Source organism: Molossus molossus, unplaced genomic scaffold (genome assembly GCF_014108415.1).
Source record: "Molossus molossus isolate mMolMol1 unplaced genomic scaffold, mMolMol1.p scaffold_m16_p_20, whole genome shotgun sequence".
NCBI lineage: Eukaryota > Metazoa > Chordata > Mammalia > Chiroptera > Molossidae > Molossus > Molossus molossus.
Genome location: NW_023425356.1, coordinates 29,130,725 through 29,155,695, shown reverse-complemented (window position 1 = coordinate 29,155,695; position 24,971 = coordinate 29,130,725). Strand labels below are relative to the sequence as shown.

Genomic DNA, 24,971 nt, shown 5'->3' with positions numbered 1-24,971 from the left:
CATATTCGATAGAGCTCTCTTGTTCTTTCATTTGGGATTTGTTTCTTGGTTTCACCATTTTGTCTATCTAAGTGGGTTTTGGAGCCTGCCAAATTTTCCCTGTGGGTGGTGGTGTTCTGTTGTTTGTGTCTCCCTCTACTGTGTTTGGATGAGCCTGGGTGGGCCCACATTAAACACCACTGTCAAGTCTTACTTTTCTGGGTAGATTTGCAAGCCCATGAAAGGTTCAGTTATGCTCTAGCTTTTTTCTGGTGGCTAGTAGTCTCAGTTACTCAGTGCCTTGGAATGTAGCCCTTGTGTTCTGCATAGGAGGATTTCCAGATGGTGGGATAGAGGCTGGTTATTAATGAGCCTCGGTTCACATCTTTGCCTCACCTGGGAAAGGCTGAATCTCTGAGGAGGGGAGGGGCTGCTGCTTTTCCCCACAGCTCTTGGAAGGAGCACACTGGCCACTGTCCTTTGTAGCCACAACCCAGCAAATCCTGGGTGTCCCCACAGAGTTCTAGTCCAGTCTGCCCTCCCTCTGTCATAACCCCCAGGAGAGTGGCTGTGGCTATTTTAGTGCTCTGTCCTGGCTCACTGCGCTGTTGAGCAGGCTTGGTCTTTATTCCCCAAGGGCACTGCTCACAGCTAAGACTGCTGATGTCCATGGGTTCCCAGCCCGCCATCTTCTTGCACCTCTGCAGATCCTACCAGTGTCCCTGGTCATAGGGTCCTTTCCTGCTGCTTTTCTGTTGCTTTTTTCTGAGGATTTGTCTTTATTTTAGTTGTAATTCCCATTTGGTCCTGGGAGATCTCTGTGTAGCTTCCATTCACTCCACCTCCATTTTCACATCCTCTATGCCTATCTTGTGCACAGCTGGGTCGCACAGGCCTCTGTGGTGCTTCTGCACCCTGCAGGTTCTGCAGGTAACTGGATTGCACAATCCCTTTGGGGACCCAGCTCTATGCCTATCTTATGGGCTGCTGGGTCACACAGGCCTTTCTGGTGCTTCAGCACTCCACAGGTCCCACAGGTAACTGGATGGTATAGTCCCTGCTGGGTTGCACAGGCCTCTCTGGTGCTTCAGCACCCCACAGGTAACTGGATCGCATAGTCCCTGCTGGGTTGCACCAGCCTCTCTGGTGCACCAGCACCCCACAGGTCCCACAGGTGGGCAGCTGGATCACACCAGTCCCTCTCAGGCCCTGGCTTCCCACCTTTTTTATATATATATATCTTTATTGTTGAAAGTACTATTACAAATGTTCCTCCCTATTCCCTTTCACATTGAAAAACCCATCCCTACTTCCCACCCCCCTCCCACTCCAGAGTGCCTTCACCACATTGTTATCAGTGTCCATTGGTTATGCCTATGTGCATATTCTTAGGTTTTTCTATTTCCACTCCCCCCCCCCCCCTCTTTCCTTTGAGTTTAGTCAGTCTGTTCCCTACTTTCATGTCTCTGGATCTATTTTGTTTAACAGCTTAATTGTGTTCCTTATATTCCACAAACAAGTGAGATTGATATTTGTCTTTCTCTGACTGGTTTATTTCACTTAGCAGGTCCCTCTATGTGGTCTCAAAAGTTAGTAGATCTTTCTTTCTTATAGCTGCATAGTATTTTATTGTGTATATGTACCACAGCTTTTTTAAACTACTCATCTACTGATAGACACTTGGTCTGTTTCCTGATCTTAGCTACTGCAAATAGCGCTGCTAAGAACATAGGGGTACATAAATTCTTTCTGATTGGTGTTTCTGACTTTTTAGGATATATTCCGAGTAGTGAGATCAGTGGGCCAACTATTTGTGCTTTCTAATGTTTATTCTTGCTCACCACAGGTGGAGGGTTGTTTTACATTTTGTCATTATCCTCAAGTACAGCTGTCTTTCTGCCTCTCAGAATCTGCCATTTGTACCACTCTGACCTCCAGCCTTCCATGCCTTACAGTTTTCATCCACATTGAGCTTCAGCTGTGTCTCTATCCACACTCAGACTCTTTTTCTTTCTTTGTTTTTCATTAAAATGAAATTCAAAAAACAAAATGATAATTTTAAAGTGTACAATTTAGCAGCATTTAGCAAATTCACAATGTTGTGCCTCCACAACTTACATCACTCCAAAACATTTACATCATCGCAAAAGGAAACCTTTTTACCATTAAGCAATCACTCCACATTTCTCTTTCCTCCCAGGACTCCAGAAATACCAGTCTACTTTCTGTCTCTATTAGTTTACCTATTCTTGATATTTTGTATAAATAAAATCATACAATATGTGACCTTTTGTAGCTTACTTCTTTAACTTAGTACAGTGCTTTTGGAGTTCATTCATGTTACATCATCCATCAGTAATTCATTCCTTTTTATTGCTGAATAATATTCAATTGTATATATTACTACATTTTATTTATCCATTCATCTATTAATGGAAATTTGTACTGTTTCCACCATTTCACTTATGTGAATAGTACTGTTATGAAGATTTGTGTACAAGTATTTGTTTGAGTACCTGCTTTCAATTCTTCTGGGTATATACCTAGGAAAGGAATTACTAGATCACGTGATAATTCTATGCCTAATTTTTTGAGGAATCATTAGTTTTCCAAGGTGTTGTACCAGTTTATATTTCTACCAGCGTTGTATAAGGGTTCTAATTTCTCCATATCCTTACCAACTATTTTCTAATTATTATCATTACTACCATTTTAGTAGATGTAAAGGTATCCCATTGTGTTTTTTATTTGCATTTCCCTAATGACTAATAATGTTGAGCATCTTTACATGGGTTTATTGGCCATTTGAATTTATACCTTCTTTGGAGAAATGTCTGTTCAAGGCCTTTGCTCATTTTAAATTAGATTTTTTTGACTTTTTGTTGTTAAATTATAAGAGTTCTTTAAATAATCTGAATACTAATACCTTTTTAGATATATGATTTACAAATATTTTCTCCCATTCTGTTTTCTTTTCATTTTTTTGATAATGTCCTTTGATGAACAAATGATTTTTTTAATTTTTATGAAGTCCAATTTATCTATTTTTTTGTTGTTGTTGCTCATGCTTTTGGTGTCATATCTAAAAATCTATTGCCAAATCCAAGGACATAAAAATTTAAACCCATGTTTTTTTCAAAGAGTTTTATAATTTTAGCTCTCATATTTAGGTCATTAAAAGATTTTAAATTTTTGTTTAGTGGTGAGTTAGTGGGTTCAACTTCACTCTCTTGCATGTAGATAATCTAGTTGTCCCAGCACCATTTGTTGAAGCAACTTCTTTCCCCATTTAATGATCTTGCCACTGTTGCCAAATATTCATTGTCCATAAACAATGGGTTTATTTACGGACTCTCAGTTCAATTCCACATAGATATCTATATATCTATCCTTATAGTCAGCACCACACCATTTTGATTACTGTAGCTGTATAAATTTTGAAGTTAAGCTCTGGCCAGTTGGCTCAATGGTGAGAATGTTGGCCACCCAAAGAGTCCTGGGTTTGATTCTGGTCAAGGGCACATACCTCTGTTGCGGTTCATCCCTGGCCCCAGTTGGGGTCATGCGGGTGGCAGCCAATAGATGTGTCTTCTCTCTCTCTCTCTCTCTCTCTCTCTCTCTCTCTCTCTCTCTGTTTCTCCCCCCCTCCCACTCTGTCTGAAGATAAGTGTAAAAGTATCTTCAGGTGAGGATTAAAAAAATTTTGAAGTCAGGAAGTATGAGTTCTCCCATTTCGTTTTTCTTTTTCAGTATTGCTTTGGCTATTTGGGGCCCCTTAAAATTCCATATAAATTTGAGAATTGTCTTCTCCATTTCTGAAAAAAAATTAATAAGTATCATTGGAATTTTATTAGAGATTGCATTGCTCTGTAGATTGCTTTGGGTAGTGTTGCTATCTTAATATTAAGTCTTCTGATCCATAAACATAGGATGTTTTACATTTATTTTTTCTTTAATTTCTTTTAGAAATGTTTTATACTTTTTAGTGTAAAATCTTGAATCTCCTTGGTTAAATTATTCCTAGATATGCTATTCTTTTGTATGCTATTGTAAATGAAATTATTATTTTTTAAGTTTTTATTTATTTATTTATTTATTTTTATCCTCACCCGAGGACATTTTTCCATTTTTTTGTTCAGATAGAGTGGGAGAGAGACAGCGAGAGAGAAACATCAACATGAAAGGGACACATCGAGTGGTTGCCACCCGCATGACCCAACCAGGGCCATGAACAAACCGCAACCAAGGTACGAGCTCTTAGCAGGAACCAAACCCGGGTCTCTCTGGACCGCAGGTTGACACTCTAACTGCTGAGCCAAACCGGCCAGGGCTAAATGGAATTATTTTAATTTCCTTTTCAGACTGTTCATTGCTAGTGTGTAGGGCTACAATTTATTTTTGTATATTGATCTTCTATTCTTCAACTTTGCTAATTCATTCATTAGCTCTGGTGATTTTTTGTGTGTGAATTCCTTAGGATTTTCTATCTATAAGATAAGAATAATTTCACTTCTTCCTTTTCAATTAAGACAACTTTTTTTTTTCTGCCTAATTGCTCTAGCTAGAATTTCCAGTACAATGTTGAAGAGAGTGGTGGAAGCAGGCACTGTTATCTTGTTCCTGATTTTTGTGGAAGGCCTTCAGTCTTTCATCCTTGAGTAGAATGTTAGCTGTGGGCTTTCAAAATGACTTTTATCAAGGTAAAGAAGTTCCCTGCTAATCCTAGATTCTTAAGTGTGAAGTGGTTTGGGATTTTGTTAAATACTTTTTCTATATTGATTGGGGTGACTGCATGTCTCTTTTCTTTAATTATATTAATGTGATATGTTGCATTGATTGTTTTTCATATGTTGAACCACTCTTGCATTCCTGGGATAAATTCCACTTGGTCATGATGTATAATCCTTTTACAGTGCTCTTGGATTAAGTTTGTTGGTATTTTGTTGAGGATTTTTACATCAATATTCATAAGGGATATTGGTCAGTAGTTTGCTTTTGGGGGAGAGGGGAGATGTCTTTGACTTTGGTGATGCTAACCTCACAGGATGAATTAGAAAGTGTTTTCTTCTCTTATGTTTTTGGGAAGAGTGTGAGAAGCAGTGGTGTTAATATTCTTTAAATAGTTGGTAGAATTCACCAGTGTAGCCATTTGGTCCTGGGCTTTTCTTTACCAGTAAATAGTTGATTACTGATTTAATCTCTTTACTTGATACAAATCCTCTCAGATTTTCTATTTATTCTAAAGTCAGTCTTGGTAATTTCTTTCTAGGAATTTTTCTAATTCATAGTATTCTCTTATAATCCTTTTTTATTTCTAGAAGGTCTACAGTAATGTTCACGCTTTCATTTCTAATTTAGTAATTTTAGTATTCTCTATTTTTTCCTAATTAATCTACTAACTGAATGTCGAATTTGTTAATCTTTTAAAAGAACCAAATTTTGGTTTTGTTGATTTCCCTACTTGTTTTCTATTCTCTGTTTTGGTTATTTTTGCCTGATCTTTGGTATTTTCTTTGGGGCTTTGGGTTTATTTTGTTCTTCTTTTTCTAGGTCCCTAGAGTACAAAGTTAGGTTATTGGTTTGAGACGTAGCTTTTTTTTTTAATGTAGACATTTACAGCTATAATTTTCTCTCTGAACATTATTTTTCATTGTGTCCTTTAAGTTTTGGTATGTTGTACTTTCATTTTCACAATTCTGCCCTGTTTTTCTTCCTTTCTCTATTAAATCTCTTTAAAAAATCAGCCCCAACCATCCTTCTGAACTTGTTTCATGCTGAGCTGAAACAGCCTACTATGTCCCTCTTTCTTATGGACAGGCCTAAACCAGTCCCCTAGGTTAGAAATCCAAAAGTTTCTCTGACTTTTCTCTGGTTTTCAAAATCAACTCAGTCCGACCTTTCTCTTCTCCTTTCTAAAACACTGTTTTCTTTATACCTTCCCAATTTTAAAAAATGCTCCAAGCTTTGTAATACCTTTCAAAAATTATTCAGTAATCATTTAAGACACTACATTCTAATCTCAGTCTGATTAGCATTCACTGAGTCCCTTGGGTCAGGTTCTGGGACCATAAAGATCTAAGACATTATTTATGTTCCCAGAAGCACATCATCCAATGAATAAAACATACCCCAAATGTCTGCTGAATTGGCATCTTCATCAGAAAATGAGCAGGACCTCTGCACCACCTTCATGCCCCAAGAGGTCTCCCAGTGACTTATAAGGGTCTCCAAAGGGATGCTTCCTATGGGCCACCTAAGCAGCCTCAAGATGCAGTCATAAGGCATCTTCCCAATTCGTAATCTCCTCTTCTGTTTCTTGTCCTTCATACCTGCTGCCAGGAGAGCCACTTAGAGTAAACATCAATGGCCTGCTTACTTGGATAACATCAACATCTATGATAAGGATCCTGGCACCAGGACATTCCCAGACCTAATTTCAGGGAAAGTAAAAGGTCTTCTTATGTCCTCTGGGCCACACCACATCACCTGTGTCCCATCCCAAAGCAGCTATCCTTGTGTCCAAAGACTCACAGAGGAGCTTTTGAACATTTACAGTAACTTCTGACCTTTACCTTCTTTAAGCACAGTGGCTCAAATCTTTTTTACCCTTAGACCTAAAGAGAACTAGTCTATCATGGTCTTCTCCTCCTCTACCCACTTCTCCTATTCTCCCACTACAAACTCCTTTCTTATCATCCTTTACCAATACAAACCTCCCACAAATATAAGCAGAGGAAAACAGATATTTGAGCTCATCCTTGAAGGATCAATAGGAGTTCACCTCTTGGAAAAGGTGGGGAAGAGTATTTCAGACTAAGAAAATAACTCAACAAAGAAGAAGTAGGGCATTCTTGGAAGAATCACAAATAATCAAACAATGGAAAACCTCTTGTTTTTATTCAAAACCCTGCTACAATGTTTTCTCATCTGTAAAGTGTTTCCTGACAACCCTCAACTCTCCCTGACCATCATTCTCACTGTGTGTGCTCTCATGGAGCACATACCTCTATCAGATCAATATTTATTGAGCTAGAAATTGTACTAGATGCTAAGAATACAGAAATAACAAACATAATTCCTACCATCAACATTATGGAATGGAAAAGAAAACAATCTCAAAATTTTAACAAAGAGAAAGAAGTACTTGATATTGAGTGCACAGGGTAAAATTAGTGGTTTGTGGGCAATGTGGAGGCAAGCTCTATCCTAGATCAGTCAAGGCCTAACTCACCGCACCATAACTATTATCTACTAATCAGACTCCTCTACCTCATGCTTAGCCCAGAGGACCAATATGTCTTATTCATACTTGTATTCCCAGTCTTCAGCCCAGAAACTGGTATATAAAAGGAATCTAGTAAATACAGTCTGAATTCCATAATTTCTAAAACTTTACTCACTAAATTGGCATACAACTGAGTAAATACTAGAATAACTTTTTAAATAAACAAATAATTGCAATCTATAGAAAAAGAGGAACCTTAAAAGAATATGTTAGATGAGGGAGGAACAGTTTTCAGGAGTCCTTGACTCCTTACAAAAAAGGAATTGGTACCTAATATCTTAGACAAAGAACCTTCAAAAGAAGGGATGAAACTCTGTCCATTTACTCAACAACTATGCATTGAATACTTACTGTGTGCCAAGCACTGTTCATAGGTGTTCACAATAATGGATAAGACAAACAAAAATGTTTGCTTTCATGGATTTTACTCTCTAGTGGAAGGAAAAAAGAATTTTAAAAAACCAAATATACAAATTATAAAGTATACTAGATAGGAAGTATGATGGAGAAAAACAAATTCAAAGGCAGCTGAGTGTATAAAGGTAAGGGCTGGTGATGAAAGAAGAGTGGACACAGAAGGCCTCTCCGAGAAGGAATATGTGCATTAAAGACCTATGGAGACAGAAGAGTGAGACACACGGACGCCTGGGAGAAGCACAATCCCAGGCTGAGAGAATTGCAAATGTACCAACCCTGGACATCTCAAGGAATAGCAAAGCCAGCATAGTTTGAGAAAAGTGAACATAGGGAACAGTTATGGGAAATTAGGTAGAAGGAAGAAAAAAAAAAAAAACCATTTTGGTTTGTATAGGTCATTGCCATTATTTTGTTTTGGTTTGGTTTTTGTTGTTATTTTAATAAAATTTAACATACAGAGAGAAAACTACAAATCTAGTGTCAGCTTGATGAAATACTATAAAATAAATACATATGTGTATACAGACACAGGTCAAGAAGTAGAACATTATGAGCACTCCAAAATCCCCCCTTTATGCTCCTTCCTTCTTGCCATCTCTTCCTCCTCTTCAAAGGTATCGACTATTTTGATTTCTAACAGCATAGATTTGTTTTGCCTGTTTTTTTACTTTAAATAAATGGAATCATACCATTATATTCTATTTGTATCTGATAGCTTTTTTTCCCTCAAGATTTTGCTTGTGATGTTTACTCATGTGGTTTCAAGATGGAAGAAGGGTCAAGATGACAAATAACAGCATGTCAAAGTGCTGATGGGAAAGATGTGGTAAGGAGGTGGTATTGATGATGGCAATGTTAGTGTGCCTGGCTTCCAAATGACAATTCAGGAAAGAAGGAGCTCACAATGGAGCTGAGTGTCAGGATTCCAAGAGATAGTTCCTCTCCCACTCAGATCCTCTCCTTAGAATTAAGAGATCTCAAGAAGGTTGAGGTCATGCTTATAGTTATTTATTGATTGATTCATTCAAACAGATACTACTTTGTGTTGGGCACAGTGCTGAAATACAAAGATAATTAAAGCATGATTGGTTAGACAAACAAGTAAACAGAGGGCTATAAAAGTGTGTAATAGGTGCTAAGTATTTGGCAAAGGATGCTAAGGAAGCATCTTTAAAAATCTTTGTGACTATTTCACCTCTTTTTGCTTCAATGTTCTCTGAGATAAGCTCTAGAGAATATGGCCATTATATGTTCCTTTGAAATAATATTTATTACTTTTATGTTTATCTCTTCTACTAGACTGTAATCTATTTTAGAAGATACTTCTTGTATCCCAAAAAGAGCACAAAGTAATTGCAGTCAAAGTAGTTGAGTTCCTGCCCTGGCCGGTTTGGCTCAGCAGTCAGAGCATCGGTTTGTGGTCCAGAGAGACCTGGGTTCGGTTCCCGCTAAGGGCATGTACCTCAGTTGCAGTTTGTCCCCAACCTTGGTTGGGTCGTGTAGGTGACAACCACTCGATGGGTCCCTTTCACATTGATGTTTCTCTCTCTCTCTCCTTCCCACTCTATCTGAACAAAAAATGGAAAAATGTCCTCGGGTGAGGATTAAAAAAAAAAAAAGTAGTTGAGTTCCCTGGGAAAACTCCTAGTTAACTACTCTTGTGCCTCAGTTTCTTTATCTACAAATGGAGATAATAACATCCATCCTACCTACTCAGAGAAATTGTTGTCAGCATCAAATGAAGTAATGTATAAAAAGAACTGTAAATTCTAATTATTAGTCCTCTAACAAGTCCACATGGTAGGTAATCAGTAAATGTTGAGCTTTAATTATACATTATCAACAAATACTTGTGGTTTTGGAGTCTGTGGCAGGGAGTTGATGTAGTTCCCTGTCCCCCTCCACCTCATGCCCAGAGAAAGAACTCAGAGGCTGGGGTCAGATAGTGTGTATGACCCAGAGTAACCAGCCAGTGTGAGAGAGCAACCTGGGCCAGGATCATCTGGGCCAACTGCCCATTAACCAAGAGTGCCAGACATTTTGTTGGGGTGGAGACTTTCTTTTTTTATTATTTTTTTTTTATTAATTAATTTTTGTTACAGATGTTTCTCCCTTTTCCCCCACTGATTCCCCCTTCCCCCTCCCTCCCTGCCCTTTCCCCAGTTCGTTGTCCATGTCCACTGTTCATGCACACATGCATATAAGTTCTGTGGTTTATCTCTCCCCCACCTCCCCCTCTTCTGGCGATTGTCAGTCTGTACCCCACTTCCACGTCTCTGGGACTACCCCATTCCTCAGACTGTTATGTTCATTATATTCCACCAATAAGTGAAATCATATGAAACTTGTCTTTCGCTGTTTGGCTTGTTTCATTTAGGATGATACTTTCCAGGTCCCTCCATGTAGTCTCAAAGGATAAGAGATCTTTCTTTCTTACAGCTGCCTAGTACTCCATTGTGTATATGTACCACTGCTTTTTTATCCATTCATCTACTGATAGACACTTGGGCTGTTTCCAGATATTAGCTACTGTAAATAGTGCTGCTATAAACATGGGGTACATATATTCTTTCTGATTGGTGTTTCAGGCTTCTTAGGATATATTCCTAGAAGTGGGATCACTGGGTCAAATGGCAGTTCAATTTTTAATTTTTTGAGGTAACACCATATTGTTTTCCACAGTGGCTGCACCAGTCTGCATTCCCACCAGCAGTGCACTAGAGTCCCCTTTTCTGGGGTGGAGACTTTCTGATAGTTCATTTCAACAGTTTTCCTAAGCTTTTTCCTCTTCATCCTTTCTCTGGGCTTCAGTAGAGAGCTGTAATAGATCAGCAGAGTTACAGGGAAGAGTGCAGGGGAGTCATAGCAGTTTCCCTTCTGTGTTTACAGGGAACACAGTTTCAGAAACCAGCACAACCACATTGCTGGTGACAGGGGTGCTTGGGGAGTCGGTTATTCTTCCCCTGAAGTTTCCTGAAGGAAAGCAGAGCCGCTCCATCACCTGGCTTCATGATGGAACATCTATCATTTTCATACTGACAGAGGAAAAAAAAATCCAGGTGACTGATCCACAGCGGGAAGATCGACTGAATGTCACCCAGTCCTACTCCTTGCAGATCAACAACCTGACAATGGCAGACAGCGGACCTTATCGTGCCCAGATAACCACAACGACCTCCAGCGAGATTTCCAATTACAGTCTGGAGATCTTCAGTGAGTCAAAGCTTGGGGTTTAGTTATGTATAGACTAAGAAATATTACATATTCTAATTCTATATGACTGCAAATAGGTGCTGTAGCCTAGTGGTAAAAAAAAAAAAAAAAAAGTGTGGCATTTGGAGCCAGAATGAGGTCCAGATGTAAAGCAACTCAGTAGCCTCGCTCAGCCAGTTAGTTGACAGAGCTGAGACTAGAACCTAAGTCTTGTGACTCCCAGCCCAAAATCACCTCACTCCCCCTCACACTATAAAATGGTCCCTTGCAACTACAAATGTAGAGGAAGTAATGGAAGTGAAATATCTATGATTTCATTGCCATGTGCGTTACATGCATTTCTCATGTAATCCTCATAAAATCTCCATGAAGTAGGTACTATTTTTACCCCTGAGGCACAGCATCAGTTACAGCAACACCCTCTGCAATCACAGAAATAGTAAGTGGAAGAGCTTCCCATGTAACTAGCTGGTACAATGCCTCCCTTTACACACAGGCTCATCTGACCCAGTAGTCAACATACAGAACAGTGATCTATGTAAAGCATGTTCTATAAGGACGAGCTTAAAAAGAGAAATGTCTTTTCTATCAAGTTTGAATAATTGACAAAACAATATTTTCCCCAGACAGCTCATGTCCTCAACATAAAATTATGAAAACTATAATGACACAGTTTGAGTCAATGTCAGAAAAAAAAAATCCTTCTAGCAATCAGTGACGCCATGAATGACAGGAATGCTTATCTTCCCAGAGTAACCATGGTCACATTACCTCTTTCTCTTCCCTGTGCTTTCTCCTCTTCTGTCGATCTCAAATATCTTTCTGCTTTTCTCTTATAAAGCCACTTATTGGATTTAGGGCCTACCCAGATAGATAATCCAGAATCATCTCATCTAATTCAGTTACATCTGCAAAGAACTTATTTCCAAATAAGATTCTGGGAACTAGAATATCTTTGGGAGGAGGTGTTTAGCATTCAACCCACTACAGGCAGAATCACTCGGGGTAATCAGTGATCATCAAGGCAGTGCTAGGACCCTGGAGGGAAGAGACACATCTAGTGGAAAGTCTGATAACAGACCTCATGCCAGGCTTGTAGAGACAACATTCTTCTGCCACCATTCAGAAGACCAAGCATGACTTCTTCAACAACGACACTCCTAGGGCTCAATGTCCATCCCTTCTCAGGCTCTTTTAAAGTATCTCTCCTGCGGCCAATGTTCTCTCTCATCGATGTTTCTCTCTCTCTCTCTCTCTCTCTCTCTCTCTCTCTCTCTCTCTCTCTCTCCCTCTCCCTTTCTCTCTCTCTAAAAATCAATAAAGTAAATATACATATATATATAAAGTACCTCTCCTTCAAAGGCATATACACCAACATGTTTTACAATAGTACAAAGAAGTTTCAAGGTATAAACTATGTAGGTTTTTTAAAAAACATTGACCAATTACTTCAGGCACCAGGCTAGAGATGGAAAGGATTTTATCTTGCAGGCCAAGATCAATTAATTGGGAGTAACTGCCTAGAGTTCATTGTTAAGAAAGATGTTGAAGCCATGTTAAGTTTATTCATTGAGTCAACGATATTTGTTGACTATGAACGATGTACAAGTAACTGTTTTAGGCACTTCAAATATATCAGTGAATAAAACAGACAAAGATCCCTGCCTTCATGGAGTTGACGTTCTGTGTGGGGAATAAGAGGAGGTAATAATGCATGTAATGTATAAACAAATGGTGACACATGTAAGAAAGCCATGAATGCTGTGGAGAAAAGAGAGATTAGAACAGCATAAGGAGTATCAATAGTGTCAACAGGGAGCAGGGATCAATTTTATTTAGAATGGTCATACTAAGCTTCATTGGGAAGATGACATTTGAGCCAAGACCTGTTAGAGGCGAGGGAGTAAGCCATGACTACATCTGGATGAAGAACATCTAGTACATGCACTCTCTTGTACCTGGCATATTCAAGGAACATCAAGAAGCAGAGTGGGGAGAGAGTAACAGGAAATGAGATTTAGTAAGGCTCTGAGAGCCAGCATAAGGTCTTTGGCTTCTAAATCTCAGTGAAATTGAGAACCACCAGAGGGTTTTAAAGAGAAGTAATATAATTTGACTTACTTGCTTTAAAGATCCCTTGGCTGCTCTGTTGCAAAACAGATGGTAAGGAACAAAGGTGGAAGCCACTGCAACAATTCATGCAAGAGATGATGCTGGCTTAGACCAGGATGGTAGCCAAGGAAATAGTGAGAAGTGGTTGGATTCTGGATATTCTTGGCTATTGGATGAAGTTGTTATTGACTAAGGTGGGGAGGCTGCAGATGTAGCAGATTTTAGAGAGAAAAGCAGGGATTCTTTTTAACATATTGAGTTTGAGATACACATTATTTCTAAGTGGAAATGTCAAGTAGGAAGTTAAATACTCATCAAGTGGAAAAAAAGTAATATGTAATAAGATAGCTTTTTGAGGTTAGCTATGAAGTCTGAGGAAAATGTGACATTCATGCCAAATATTTGCCATTGCTGTGCTAGGCGCTATCTCATTTAATCATCATAATTATCTAAGAAGTAGGTATTATTGCCCAGTTCTACAGAGGCTTAAAGCAAGTAACAATGTATTTATGGTCATGTAGCCAGTAAATAACAAAATAATGATTCTAACCTAGGTTCCTACTCCAAATCCAACATGCTTGATGTTATATAAAAGCTCCATTCTGGCAAGATAGGTTCCACCAGTCCTACTCAGTTAATTAAACTTAAAGCATTCATTCCTCTGTCTCTTCTAATCAGACAGTTGGAGTCATTCTGTTGTTTACTGGATCACCTTAAGCCAAGTCTAGGTCAATGATCTTTTCTGTATTTTTCTTATGTCCCCATTGATCCATAACTACTGACATCTCACTAGCCAGTATTTTCTGGTCTTTGCTATCAGAAATTTCTGCAGTAAATGTTTCCTCAAATGCTTGGATATATTGCACTTCTTTGCTGCCCAGAATAACTAGCTTGCCCTCTCAGTTTCTCTGCTTCTTTCTTCCCTAATTTTTTGGTTCTCAACATGTCTCCTTCTGTCTTGCAGACACTCTACTTCAGAGTCTCTTTGTCACTATTTGAGCCAACATTAGATATAATGAGGACCAGGGTTCCTGTAGATTTGTGGGAAATATGGTTCCCCAGGGAAGATAAGCTTCCATCTTCCACTCCAGCTAGGGAATTCTGATTATGGAGGAAACAGGGCTCTTATGCCTGGTTCTGGTTTTTGACCTGGCTAAGGTAGGGCTGGCCCTCCAGCTTAGTCTTCAAATTGTTTTTACACAAGACGCAGAAAATAACAGATAGAAAAGACCCCAGGAATGAAATGAAGTGCGGAAAAATAAACAACCAGCTCCAAATCACCCAACTAGTTGGTGGTAACCTCAGTGTTTCACTATTCATTTCTCACACTGGCTACTCTGCCTCATAGTGATGTCCCTTATCATTTGTTCACCCCATACCTTGATCCCATCAATTAGGCAACATAAAGAAAACTATTTACAAAGTATATAGCAGAGTATCAGGTGGAATACAGAAACATTGAAGGGAAGGACATTTCTCACAGAGGCCTGAGCCAAGCCGTTTATTCTTAATCCAGATCTTTTCTCTGCACTCAGGACGACTGAGGAAGTTACAAGTGGCCAATCGCACTCAGCTCCTTGAAAATGGGACCTGTGAGATCTACCTGGCCTGCTCTGTGGAGAATCTAAATGACCATATATCACTCTGGTGGCAGGTCCCAGGAAACACAACTCTAGAGGAAGCAAACCTCACTATCTCTTGGAACCCCAAGAATTCCAATGAACAGACCTACACTTGCATAGCTAACAACACTGTCAGCAATGCATCCTTCTCTTTGTCTACTCAAAGTCTCTGCAAAGGTAACACTCTCTTAGGTCTCTCTAAGGGCCTTGAGCAGCTGTGGGGTGTGGCATGACCAAGTCCTACATGATTCCCAAAACAGCAGTTCAGTAGGAGGCAGCCAAAGATTCTGGGAGAAGGCAGACACCCTCTGATGCTCTGTGCCTCTCACTACCCCCAGAGGTCTCACCTTTCTCCCCCAGCCCCCTCCAACACACCCAGAGCCCAAGAGCAAAGTCCTTGAGAAGGCAGAATCATTTCCTTCTCCTGGCTATACCAGGCTCTTCCCTGCCCCATCTCCCACTCCCAGATATTCTGCCTAGAGCCCCCATGCTTCTGTGTATAGATGAACCCACCCTGCCCTCAAAAGTGGCCTAGAAGAGGTTAAGTGTAGGTTCTGAGAAGAACACTGGGCCTTACGCAACTTTTTTTTTTCTTAAGTGCAACTTTTTTTTTTTCTTTTCAGGTGTTTTTGATGAAAAAAATCAATATCTTAGTATCCTGTGGATTCTACTGGTTCCTTTGCTCTGTATCACATGCTTAATCATTCGGAAGAAAAAAGTATCAGGTTTCCTTCTTTCCTGCTTGCCTCCTCTCCAAAGTTTCAGAAACTTCAAGATAGGGGTTCCCTTCACCTGTCTTTTAGAAGACAGGAAAAGAGAGGGAGGGTTCAAATATTGGTTCAGCTAGTCCATTGGGACAACACCAATAGACCGCATACCTGCTAATTTTCCTGAGAAATGTGTCCCTCTAGGAAATGTAGGACCCATCCTCAGGACCTGCTTACTCTTCTCTTTCTGGTCCCCTCCTACCATATCCTCTAGAGAGACACCAATGGGGGTGGATGGTTGGAAGGTCTCTCTCATTTCAGTCACAAGTTTCAATTTACCTGATTTTTTTTTTTTTCAGATTCTTTTTCTACTCAGCAAACCCAGAGTTCTGGTAAGCTTCCAGACTCAACTCCCAATCATAAAACTGATGGGAAAAGCCAAATTGAAGAAGATGGGGTCCAGTCACAGGGCTGGATAATGAGAGAGGGTGGAGTCAGAATGTCATTACTCAGATGGACTAGGTGACACAAGAAGAGACCCTGTAACTGCACGAGTTTGTCCCCTGTTGGGACCTACAGGGTCCCTTCCAAGCATGTGAACCAGTCACTGACACAATTTCTTAGAATGAGATTAGGGTCATTCTTCACCCTCCTGATGGAAAAACTAAATGCCAGTGAAAGGACTCATAGCCTGTCCATTATCATCCAGCAAGTCCAGGGCAAGAATAGGATTAAAGTATCAAAGGCCCAAAGACAAACTGCCTGACCCCATCACTCCTTATCCAATCACTTCCTGTATAATTTTGTGCCAAGTCAATTAAATTTTCTGAGCCTACAGTTCCTCATCTCTAATATAATCAAACCCAACTTAAGGATCTCTGGAAAGTTTAATTACATGTACGTAAAATATCTGGCTCCATTGTGCTGGCCAGTGAGGTTCTCTAGCTCTTCTATATGCACTACTATTTTGGTCCTAGGAGCTTCCTTGCTTGTATGTGAATTCAGCAGGAAACTCTAAAATTTTAGGATACTCAAGACTATATACCCCCAACAGATGAGATCAGAAATAGATCATGTGACTGAGAAGTTTTTTATTCAACCTAGAATTCCAATGACTGTAAAAAAAAATGAATGAACCCTAAGGAAGGGCAATGCCTGCATCTCCAACAACTGCATCTTTAGGGCTAGAAAGTCCCATGGGGTAGGCAAGGTACAGGGAAAGCAGACTCAAAGTGCTTCTGCAACTGACTGTGCCTCCCTGTATTTATAGTGGAGACCCCGAGGAACTCAGAGTATGCTCTAGCCTCTACAGAGAGTACTGTGTATGCTCAGGTCACTCATCCAAACATGGTGAGTCATTTCAGCTTTTTACTCCATCATTAGCATTGTTTTTACAGTCATTATTCACAAACATGTCACCACAATCATCTGACTAAACCAAATGGTGTATACCATTAAAGAGAGGAGAAGGCAGCTGTAGGAGCTGCAGAGTTCTATGTGAAACCATTCCAGCCCCAACCACTCTCACCCCAATGGACTGTTTACTCATACCCTTCTTTAGACTGTTCTTTAACTGCTTAATACATTAGTAAGTTTGGTCCCTGCAGCTTAACCAGCTGCCTGAAGATGAAAATTATGCCTTCCTCTCTCTTCCCCTATGTCTTATCATGGCACTCAGGAAATGCTTACTGAGTGGATCCAAGTTCAATTAAGTTTGGGAGTTTCCAAAAGAGAAAATTCAGTAGCAGGGCACTTCTCACCCCGGATGTAGGAAAAATGGGGGTGCTCAAAAGCAGTCTCTCAAAAGGAGAAAGGGGCAGGAATTTGCAACTCCTCCACAGTAGAGGACACTAAAGGCATGAGCAGCCCTCAATTCTCCCCACCCCTCTAGCAACATAACTGGATGACTTTGGTTAGGCATCAGCAATTCCCACCATCTGCAAGAACCACGTTTCTAAAGAACACTCTACGTCTTAGGAGGCCAGTTTCTATGTCCTCTGAAAAAAGCCCAAAGAACTCATCATTCTCCAGTGGATGGAAGGAATAGTCTAGCTAGAAATCTTGGATCCCCTCATACAGCCCCTCACAGGTGTTTGCAAAGCAGGCTCCTTGAAGAGAGGGAACATGAAGGGAAACTCTTAACTTCTTCAGAGATTTCTATTGTCTTCCTCATTTCCTCTTGAAGACCAGATGAATCACTCTCAACAAACCAAGAAACTAATCTGCAAATTTAACTTTTTCTTTACTATAAAATTATACTTTGGAGAGTTTCCAAGGTTTTGATAATACCCTAAATATTCCTTAATTTATTTTAAATGTCAAAACCTCTGAGCAAAGGGGACTTTTGCTGTTATTGCTAAACTTTGTATTCCAAGCAGAGCCACTCTTAATACCAGATGTTTTTCCTACTCTACCAGTTCCCCCTGCTTGAGGAGAACCCAATGACTTGATGACCAGGCAGTTAGAACTACAGGAACAAAATGGATCAGGCAATACCTTCCAGTAATAGCCAGTGAAGATCTGAAAGAAAAGACAGTAGAGTTCAGGACAAGAATGTTTCCTTTTCTTCACACTTGCCAAGAAAATCACCCTTCTGTTTCTCTTCTGGTTCTTGATCCCACTGGTTTGCTATAGTGTGCTTCTGTTTGAGGCTCAGAAAATGCCACTAACCTTTCTCATGTTTGAGAGCTGGTGGTGTTTAGTCTCCAGCTCCTCCTGCTAAACATTCCCTCACCTTCCTCATGAAGAACTTTGTCACACTACCTTTCCCTGGGAATATATTTTTTTGAATGTGTATCTCTTTGTCCGTGTGAGCCAAATGGGTATGATTACTTTTTACAGAGAACAGAAATCCCAATACCCGTGAAAACCAGTGATTTCTCCACAATCTACTCCACAGTTCATCAATTCAACCAGGTAAGCCCATGATTGCCCCCATGTTCTTACATTTTCACCTCTCTCATCAGACCTATGACTTTTCAAATAAAATAAACATTAAGAGGCATTTTATTGATAAATAAATACCAGTAGAATACAGAAAGTCTCAGGATATTACCAAAACACATCCAAAAAATTATCTTGTATTAGAATCACCACACATATCTGAGTTTTCAGCATACTTGTTTTTTAATGTAATTCTGCCTTATGCTATCAATATCCTTATCTGCCTTCTAGCGACCTCTAGACCTTCTCTGTAATCATGGAGGTCGGTCTAGGGCTCTGGTTCTTATTAACCTACTTCATTTTCCTCTTTTTCCCATTAAAGTAAACTCATTTCTTCCAGGGAAACTGTTCGTAACATCATCTAAGTTGCTGAAAGGTCTCAAAAGAATTCAGAAATGACACATCTTCTCCTGATCCCATGAGAGACAACAAAACTTGATTTCTGCCTGGAAACTAAAATTAAATATCTAGGATTATGACTTCCAGTCCTTCAGACTTAAGTCTGCTTACCTATGTCAAACATTTAAGGAATCACATGATTTGTAGCCTGTGATCCAAACAACGTTTTCTAATCTGCTTCAGGACAAAACATGCTTCAGATGACATGCCTGGATATTGACTTTCTCTGGGATAACTAAATAAATGGAGTTATGGTTGACAGAGACTATGATTCAGAAGACAACCACATGTCTCCTTTTAGAAAGCAGCAGAATTGTGACTCATTTTGGAGAGAATACAATGTGTTGGTTATGTGTGTTGTCTCTGGAGTCGGATGGATCCATGCTCAAATCATGTACTAGACATATCCCATGGAACATACTGCCTAAGCTCTTGGAGCTTTGTTCTCGCAGACTGAAAAAGAAGGATGGTGATACATCAGCCCTATTACTCAAACCAGAAACCTGAGTTATCTTTAACTTCACCTTCTCTATCACCAGACCCTTTCGACTCTACTTCCAAAAATATATATCTTAAACCTATCTGCTTCTTTGCAAATCTTCAACCACCATCCTATATCTAATCATCATCATCTCTAACCTGAAATGCTATAAACTCTGAACAACTCTCCCCAACTTTTGCTCTTATCTCCTTCTACTCTGTTCTCCAAAAGACAGCCAGATTAATATTTTTAATATAAATCAGATCTTTCACCAGCCTGCTTAAAACTCTGCAAGCTTTCCCCATGTACTCAGAATGAAACTGCATCTTCTTGGCCCTGAATGGTATGGCCCATCTTCAGCCTCAGCTATCATCACTCTCCCACCACTCTCTCTATTTGTCTTCCCTGATCTTTTAACTCCTCCATTAAAGGAAATAGTTCTCTGTGGTAGAGTTATTCACATCTGCCTTAAGGCCCTTCCTCTGCCCACCTGGCTCCTCCTTCTTCTTTAGGTCTCAGCTTGCATATGTCACCTTCTGAAAAGGACCTTCTCAGACCACTCTATCTGAAGTGCCCTCCCCATTATTTGTCACACCTCTATGTCATTTACCATATGTCAATAAATATTTATTTTTATCTATTTGATGTCTGTTTCTCTTACTATACCATAAGCATTCCAGGAACAGGGACCATAATGATCTTATTTATTACTGTTTCCCTAGAACCTAGCACTGTATCTACCACATAGAAAATGTTCAACAAATATTTTAAATAAATAAATGAATATGTAATAAAATTTTGTGAGAATTAAATAAGACAATGTACCTGAAGCCTTTAGCATATTGCTTAGCCCATAAAAAAGCTCAATTAATGTTAGCTATTATTGTTGTTGTTATTGTTCTTATTAAATTACATTCTCCTGCACTGACAGATTTTCTCACAAAACTTCAAAAAATAAGAAAGGAAAGAGGATATATTGCCTGAGTCCTATTTTCCTATCATTTCCTACAATTTCTCTGCTCAAATTATCAAATTTTATTTTGTATAGCTTTTGAGAAATGTTCTTCTTCCCCTGGGAAGAATACTCTGATTTTGTTTGTGGAGGGTGGGGGGTTGGGAGGGGGGATTAAAGATATTTTAATGTGTTAAAAAAACAACAACACTTGACTGAGGTATAGCTGACATATCAAAAACTACATATTTAATGCATACAACTTGATGAGTTTGTAGATAAGTATATATTTGTGAAATCATGACCACAGTCAATACTATAAACATATCCATTACCTCCGAAAGTTTTCTCTACATGTTTTATTTTTTTAATTTGTAATTTTTTGTGTGTGATAAGAATACTTAACATAACATCTACCCTCTTAGCAAATTTTTAAGTATACAATACAATATTGTTAACTATAGGTATATGCTGTACAGTAGATCTCTGGGACTTATTTCTCTTGCATAACTAAAATTTTATAGCCTTTGACCAACACCATTTTTATTCCCCCTCCACTTATCCCCTGGTCACCACCATTCACTCTTTGCTTCTGTAAGTTTAACTATTTTAGATTTCTCCTATAAGTAGGATCATGTAGTATTTGTGTGTGTGTGTGTGTGTGTGCATGCGTGTGTGTGTGCGCGTGTGTGTGTGTGTGTGTGTGTGTGTCTGGCTTATTTTACTTAATATAATGTCCTCCAGTTTCATCCATGAATTTTATTTTTTTTGGATATATATATTCAGAAGTGGGATTCCTAGATCATATGCAAATTCTTTTTTTTTTAATTACTAATATATTTTATTTAGTACAATTTGACCAAAGAAAGAAAAAATAAAGAGATCCATTAAAAGAAAATAGTGAGGACAGGAATGAAGGTTAGAAACACAGAACTGAAGGGTGAGGAAATGAAGACTGTGAAATGCTGTGTTGCTCAGTAGAGAAGTGCCAGCCACATGTGGTTACTGGGCACCGGAAAATTCTATTTTTTTTTTTTTTATCCTCACCCGAGGACATTTATCCATTTTTTGTTCAGATAGAGTGGGAGGGAGGGAGAGAGAGAGAGAAACATCGACGTGAAGGGACACATCGAGTGGCTGCCACCCGCACCACCAACCAGGGCCGGGGACAAATTGCAACCGAGGTACGTGCCCTTAATGGGAACCAAACCCGGGTCTCTCTGGTCCGCGGGCCGACGCTCCAACCGCTGAGCCAAACCGGCCAGGGCGGAAAATTCTATTTTTTAAGGAAACCTCATACTGTTTTCCACAGCAGCTGTACCAATTTATAGTCCCACCAACAATGTGCAGGAGTTCCCTTTTCTCACCTGCACTTGTTATTTATTTGTTTGTTTGTTTATTTATTTATTTATTATTTATTTATTATTGTATAGCCATCGTAACAGGTGTGAGGTGATATTTCATTGTGGTTTTGATTTGCACTACCCTAGTGATTAGTAATGTTGAGCACCTTTTCATATACTTGTTGGTCATTTCCATGCTTTCTTTAAATGAATTTCTAGTTATATCTTTTGCCCATTTTAAATTTGGGTTATTTGTTTCTGTGCTATTGAGTTTTGGAAATTTCTTATATATTTTGGATATATATGATTTTTTTAGAGAGAGAGAGGAAAGGAGAGGGAGAGAGAGAAACACTGATGTGAGAGAGAGAACATCAATCAGTTGCCTCCTCTATGCACCCCTACTGGGGGTCAAACCCACATTCTGGGAATGTGCCCTGACCAGGAATCAAACCAGTGACCTTTTGGTGCATGGAACAATGCTCAACTGAGCCACACTGGCCAGGGTTACATTTCACATATTAATATTTTATCAGGTGTATGGTTTGCAAATGTTTTCCCCCATTCCATAAGTTGCCAATTCATTTTGTTGTTTCCTTTGGTATGCAGAAGCTTTTTAGTCTGATGTCATTCCACTTGTCTTTTTCTGCTTTTGTTGCCTTTGCTTTTGGTGTCAAATTCAATCATTGCCAAGGCCAATGTCAAGGAGTTTTCTCCTATGTTTTCTTCTAGAAGTTTTACAGTTTCAAGTTTTATGTTTAAATTTTTAATCTGTTTTGAGTTAATATTTATGTATAGTATAAATCAAGAGCCAAATTTTATTCTTTTCAATGTGGATATACAGTTTTCCCAGTATCATATATTGGAGAGACTATCTTTTCCCCATCGTATATTCTTGGCATCTTGTCAAAGATTATTTTACCATATAGTCAAGGATTTATTTTGGGGTTCTCTAATCTATTTCTGTTGGTCTCTAAATCTGTCTTATTTCAGTACCACACCATTTTAATTACTGTAGCTTTATAATAAGTTTTGAAATCAGGATGTGTGAGCCCTTCAACTTTGTTCTTTTTGAAGATCATTTGGGCCGTTAGGGTTCCTTAAGATATCACATGAATTTTAGAATGAGTTTCCTTTTTCTATTAAAAAAACAAACAAACAAAAAACATTGTTAGGACTGATAGAGATTGCATTGAATCTACAGATTACTTCGGGTAGTATGAATATTTTTAAATTAGTAATTCTTCCAATCCATAAACACAAGATGTCTCTTCACTAATTTGTGTCTTCTTTCCTTTCACAATGTTTTCTAGTTTTCAGGGTACAAATATTTTACCACCTTGGGCCCTGGCCGGTTTGGCTCAGCGGTTAGAGCGTCAGCCTACGGTCCTGAGAGACCCGGGTTCGGTTCCCGCTAAGGGCATGGACCTCGGTTGCAGTTTGTCCCCGGCCCTGGTCGGTTGTGCGGGTGGCAGCCACTCGATGTGTTCCTTTTACATCGATGTTTCTCTCTCTCTCTCTGTTCCTCTCTCTCCCTCCCACTCTACCTGACAAAAAAAAAAAAAAAATGGAAAAATGTCCTCGGGTGAGGACAAATATTTTACCACCTTGGTTAAATTTATTACTAAGTATTTTATTCTTTTTAATGCTATTGAAAATGGAACTGTGTAGGGTTTTTTTATTTCCTGCTGACTCTTTTGGCCTGCCGGGGGTCATTGCAACACAATGAACTACAAGCAGACACTGCTTGAAGTGAGGGAGAGCATCGCAAGGGAGCAAATGCTCCAGATCTCTGGATGCAGCTCAATTTATTTGCAAAGTGGTTCCCTAGGTTACTTGGTGTTTTAAGTCCTTGAGATTAGGTATCTGCTGACTTTACAGCCAAGCCCGGCATACTTCCTGTGTCTCGCTGTTTCCAGCGGAGATACATATGTTCATGCTCGGGCAATGAGCCCATTGGCACTCTCAGGGTGGCTCTCCAAACCCAGTTCACACCTTATCTATTCACACATATACTTTACACTCAGGGTGGCGTTTTAACCCTTTGTCACACATACCCAATCTATTCACATTTATACTTTGATCCTTGGTTGGCCAGGCTATAAGAAGGCATACCTCAAGGTTATATTTTGTTCATTCACCGAACCCCCAACCCTACACTTTCCTTTTCAGATAGTTTGTTGATTATGCATAGAAATACAACTAATTTTGTATGTTGATACTGCATCCTAAAATTTTACGAATTTTGTTTATTAGTTCTAACAGTTTTTTGGTGAGGTCTTTTGGGATTTCTACATATAAGATCATGTCATCAGTAGACAGAGATAATTTTACTTCCTCCTTTCCACCTGGGATGGCCTTTATTTTTATTTACTTATTAATTTTTTTTTTTTTTTTTTGCCTAATTACTCTGGCTAAAACTTCCATTACTATGTTGAATACAAGTAGCAAAGACAGTCATTTTTGTCTTTATGTCCTAACTGTAGAGGAAAAGCTTTCAGTTTTTCATCACTGAATGTGATGTTCACTGTAAGTTTTTTATATATGGCCTTCTTGTGTTAAGATAAGTTTCTCTATGTCTAATTTATTGGGGGCTTTTATCAGGAAAGGGTCAAATTTTGTCAAACACTTTTTCTGCATCTGTTAAGATGACCATAAAGTTCTAGCCAAGATGGTAAATGTGTTACTCACCTCCTCCCACAACCACATCAAAATTACAACTAAAATACAGAACAATCATCATTCAGAACTAAAAGGTCTGAGCTGGTGGGAGATCAGATCCATAATGCAAGGCCAGTGTAGAAAAAAAATGGCTTTATTGCATGTGCCTGAGTGCAGGTAGGCTGAGCCGAGAAAGGCCCAGCCTCAAATTAGGGTTGGGGTGTCGGTTATATATCCTACTTTTAGCTTCCAGCAGTTCCTGCTGATGTACTTTACCTGGCCCATTGTCCATCTTAAAGTAGGGCTGGTCTGGTATCTTGTTAGGCATATGTTGGGTTATCCATTGCCTTGGGTACAATCCAGATAAACCTTATTTCATACTCAACAAAAGGCTGAGCCAAGGTCATGCAAGCAACACAATTTTCACAGTTTCCACCTTTTGCAAACTTTTATCTTCACCATTTAAAATATTACTAACCCTTTTATTCCCACCTTATAATGATGATAAAAAAAAAAAGGGAAGCCCTGGCCGGTTTGGCTCAGCGGTTGGAGCGTCGGCCTGCGGTCTGGAGAGACCCGGGTTCGGTTCCCGCTAAGGGCACGTACCTCGGTTGCAGTTTGTCCCCGGCCCTGGTTGGTCGTGCGGGTGGCAGCCACTCGATGTGTCCCTTCACGTCGATGTTTCTGTCTGTCTCTCCCTTCCTCTCTCTCCCTCCCACTCTATCTGTACAAAAAATGGAAAAATATCCTCGGGTGAGGATAAAAAAAAAAAAAAAAAAAAAAGGGAAAATGGGCAAAGTTTCTCTTTGTCTGCCCCCTGCAGGTGTGGGGTCATTGTGGACTCCTAAAAAGAACTTGTT

General features: G+C 39.4%; 1 protein-coding gene across 11 annotated transcripts in view; it reads left to right on the top strand.

The window, feature by feature from the left end:
- The window catches only part of LOC118637731 (SLAM family member 6-like), a 42,656-nt gene extending 22,893 nt beyond the window's left edge, over positions 1 to 19,763 (top strand). For 3 of the 11 annotated variants that reach the window (XM_036273279.1, XM_036273278.1, XM_036273277.1), the window contains exons 3-9: positions 10,571 to 10,894; positions 14,542 to 14,805; positions 15,252 to 15,353; positions 15,695 to 15,727; positions 16,606 to 16,685; positions 18,177 to 18,251; positions 18,861 to 19,763. In XM_036273279.1, coding sequence (XP_036129172.1) covers positions 10,571 to 10,894; positions 14,542 to 14,805; positions 15,252 to 15,353; positions 15,695 to 15,727; positions 16,606 to 16,685; positions 18,177 to 18,251; positions 18,861 to 18,881 — 899 coding nt within the window. In that variant the 3' untranslated portion in view covers positions 18,882 to 19,763. The other 8 variants (XM_036273281.1, XM_036273280.1, XM_036273284.1 and 5 more) reach the window with 8 other exon arrangements.
- The last annotated feature ends 5,208 nt before the right edge of the window (positions 19,764 to 24,971 follow it).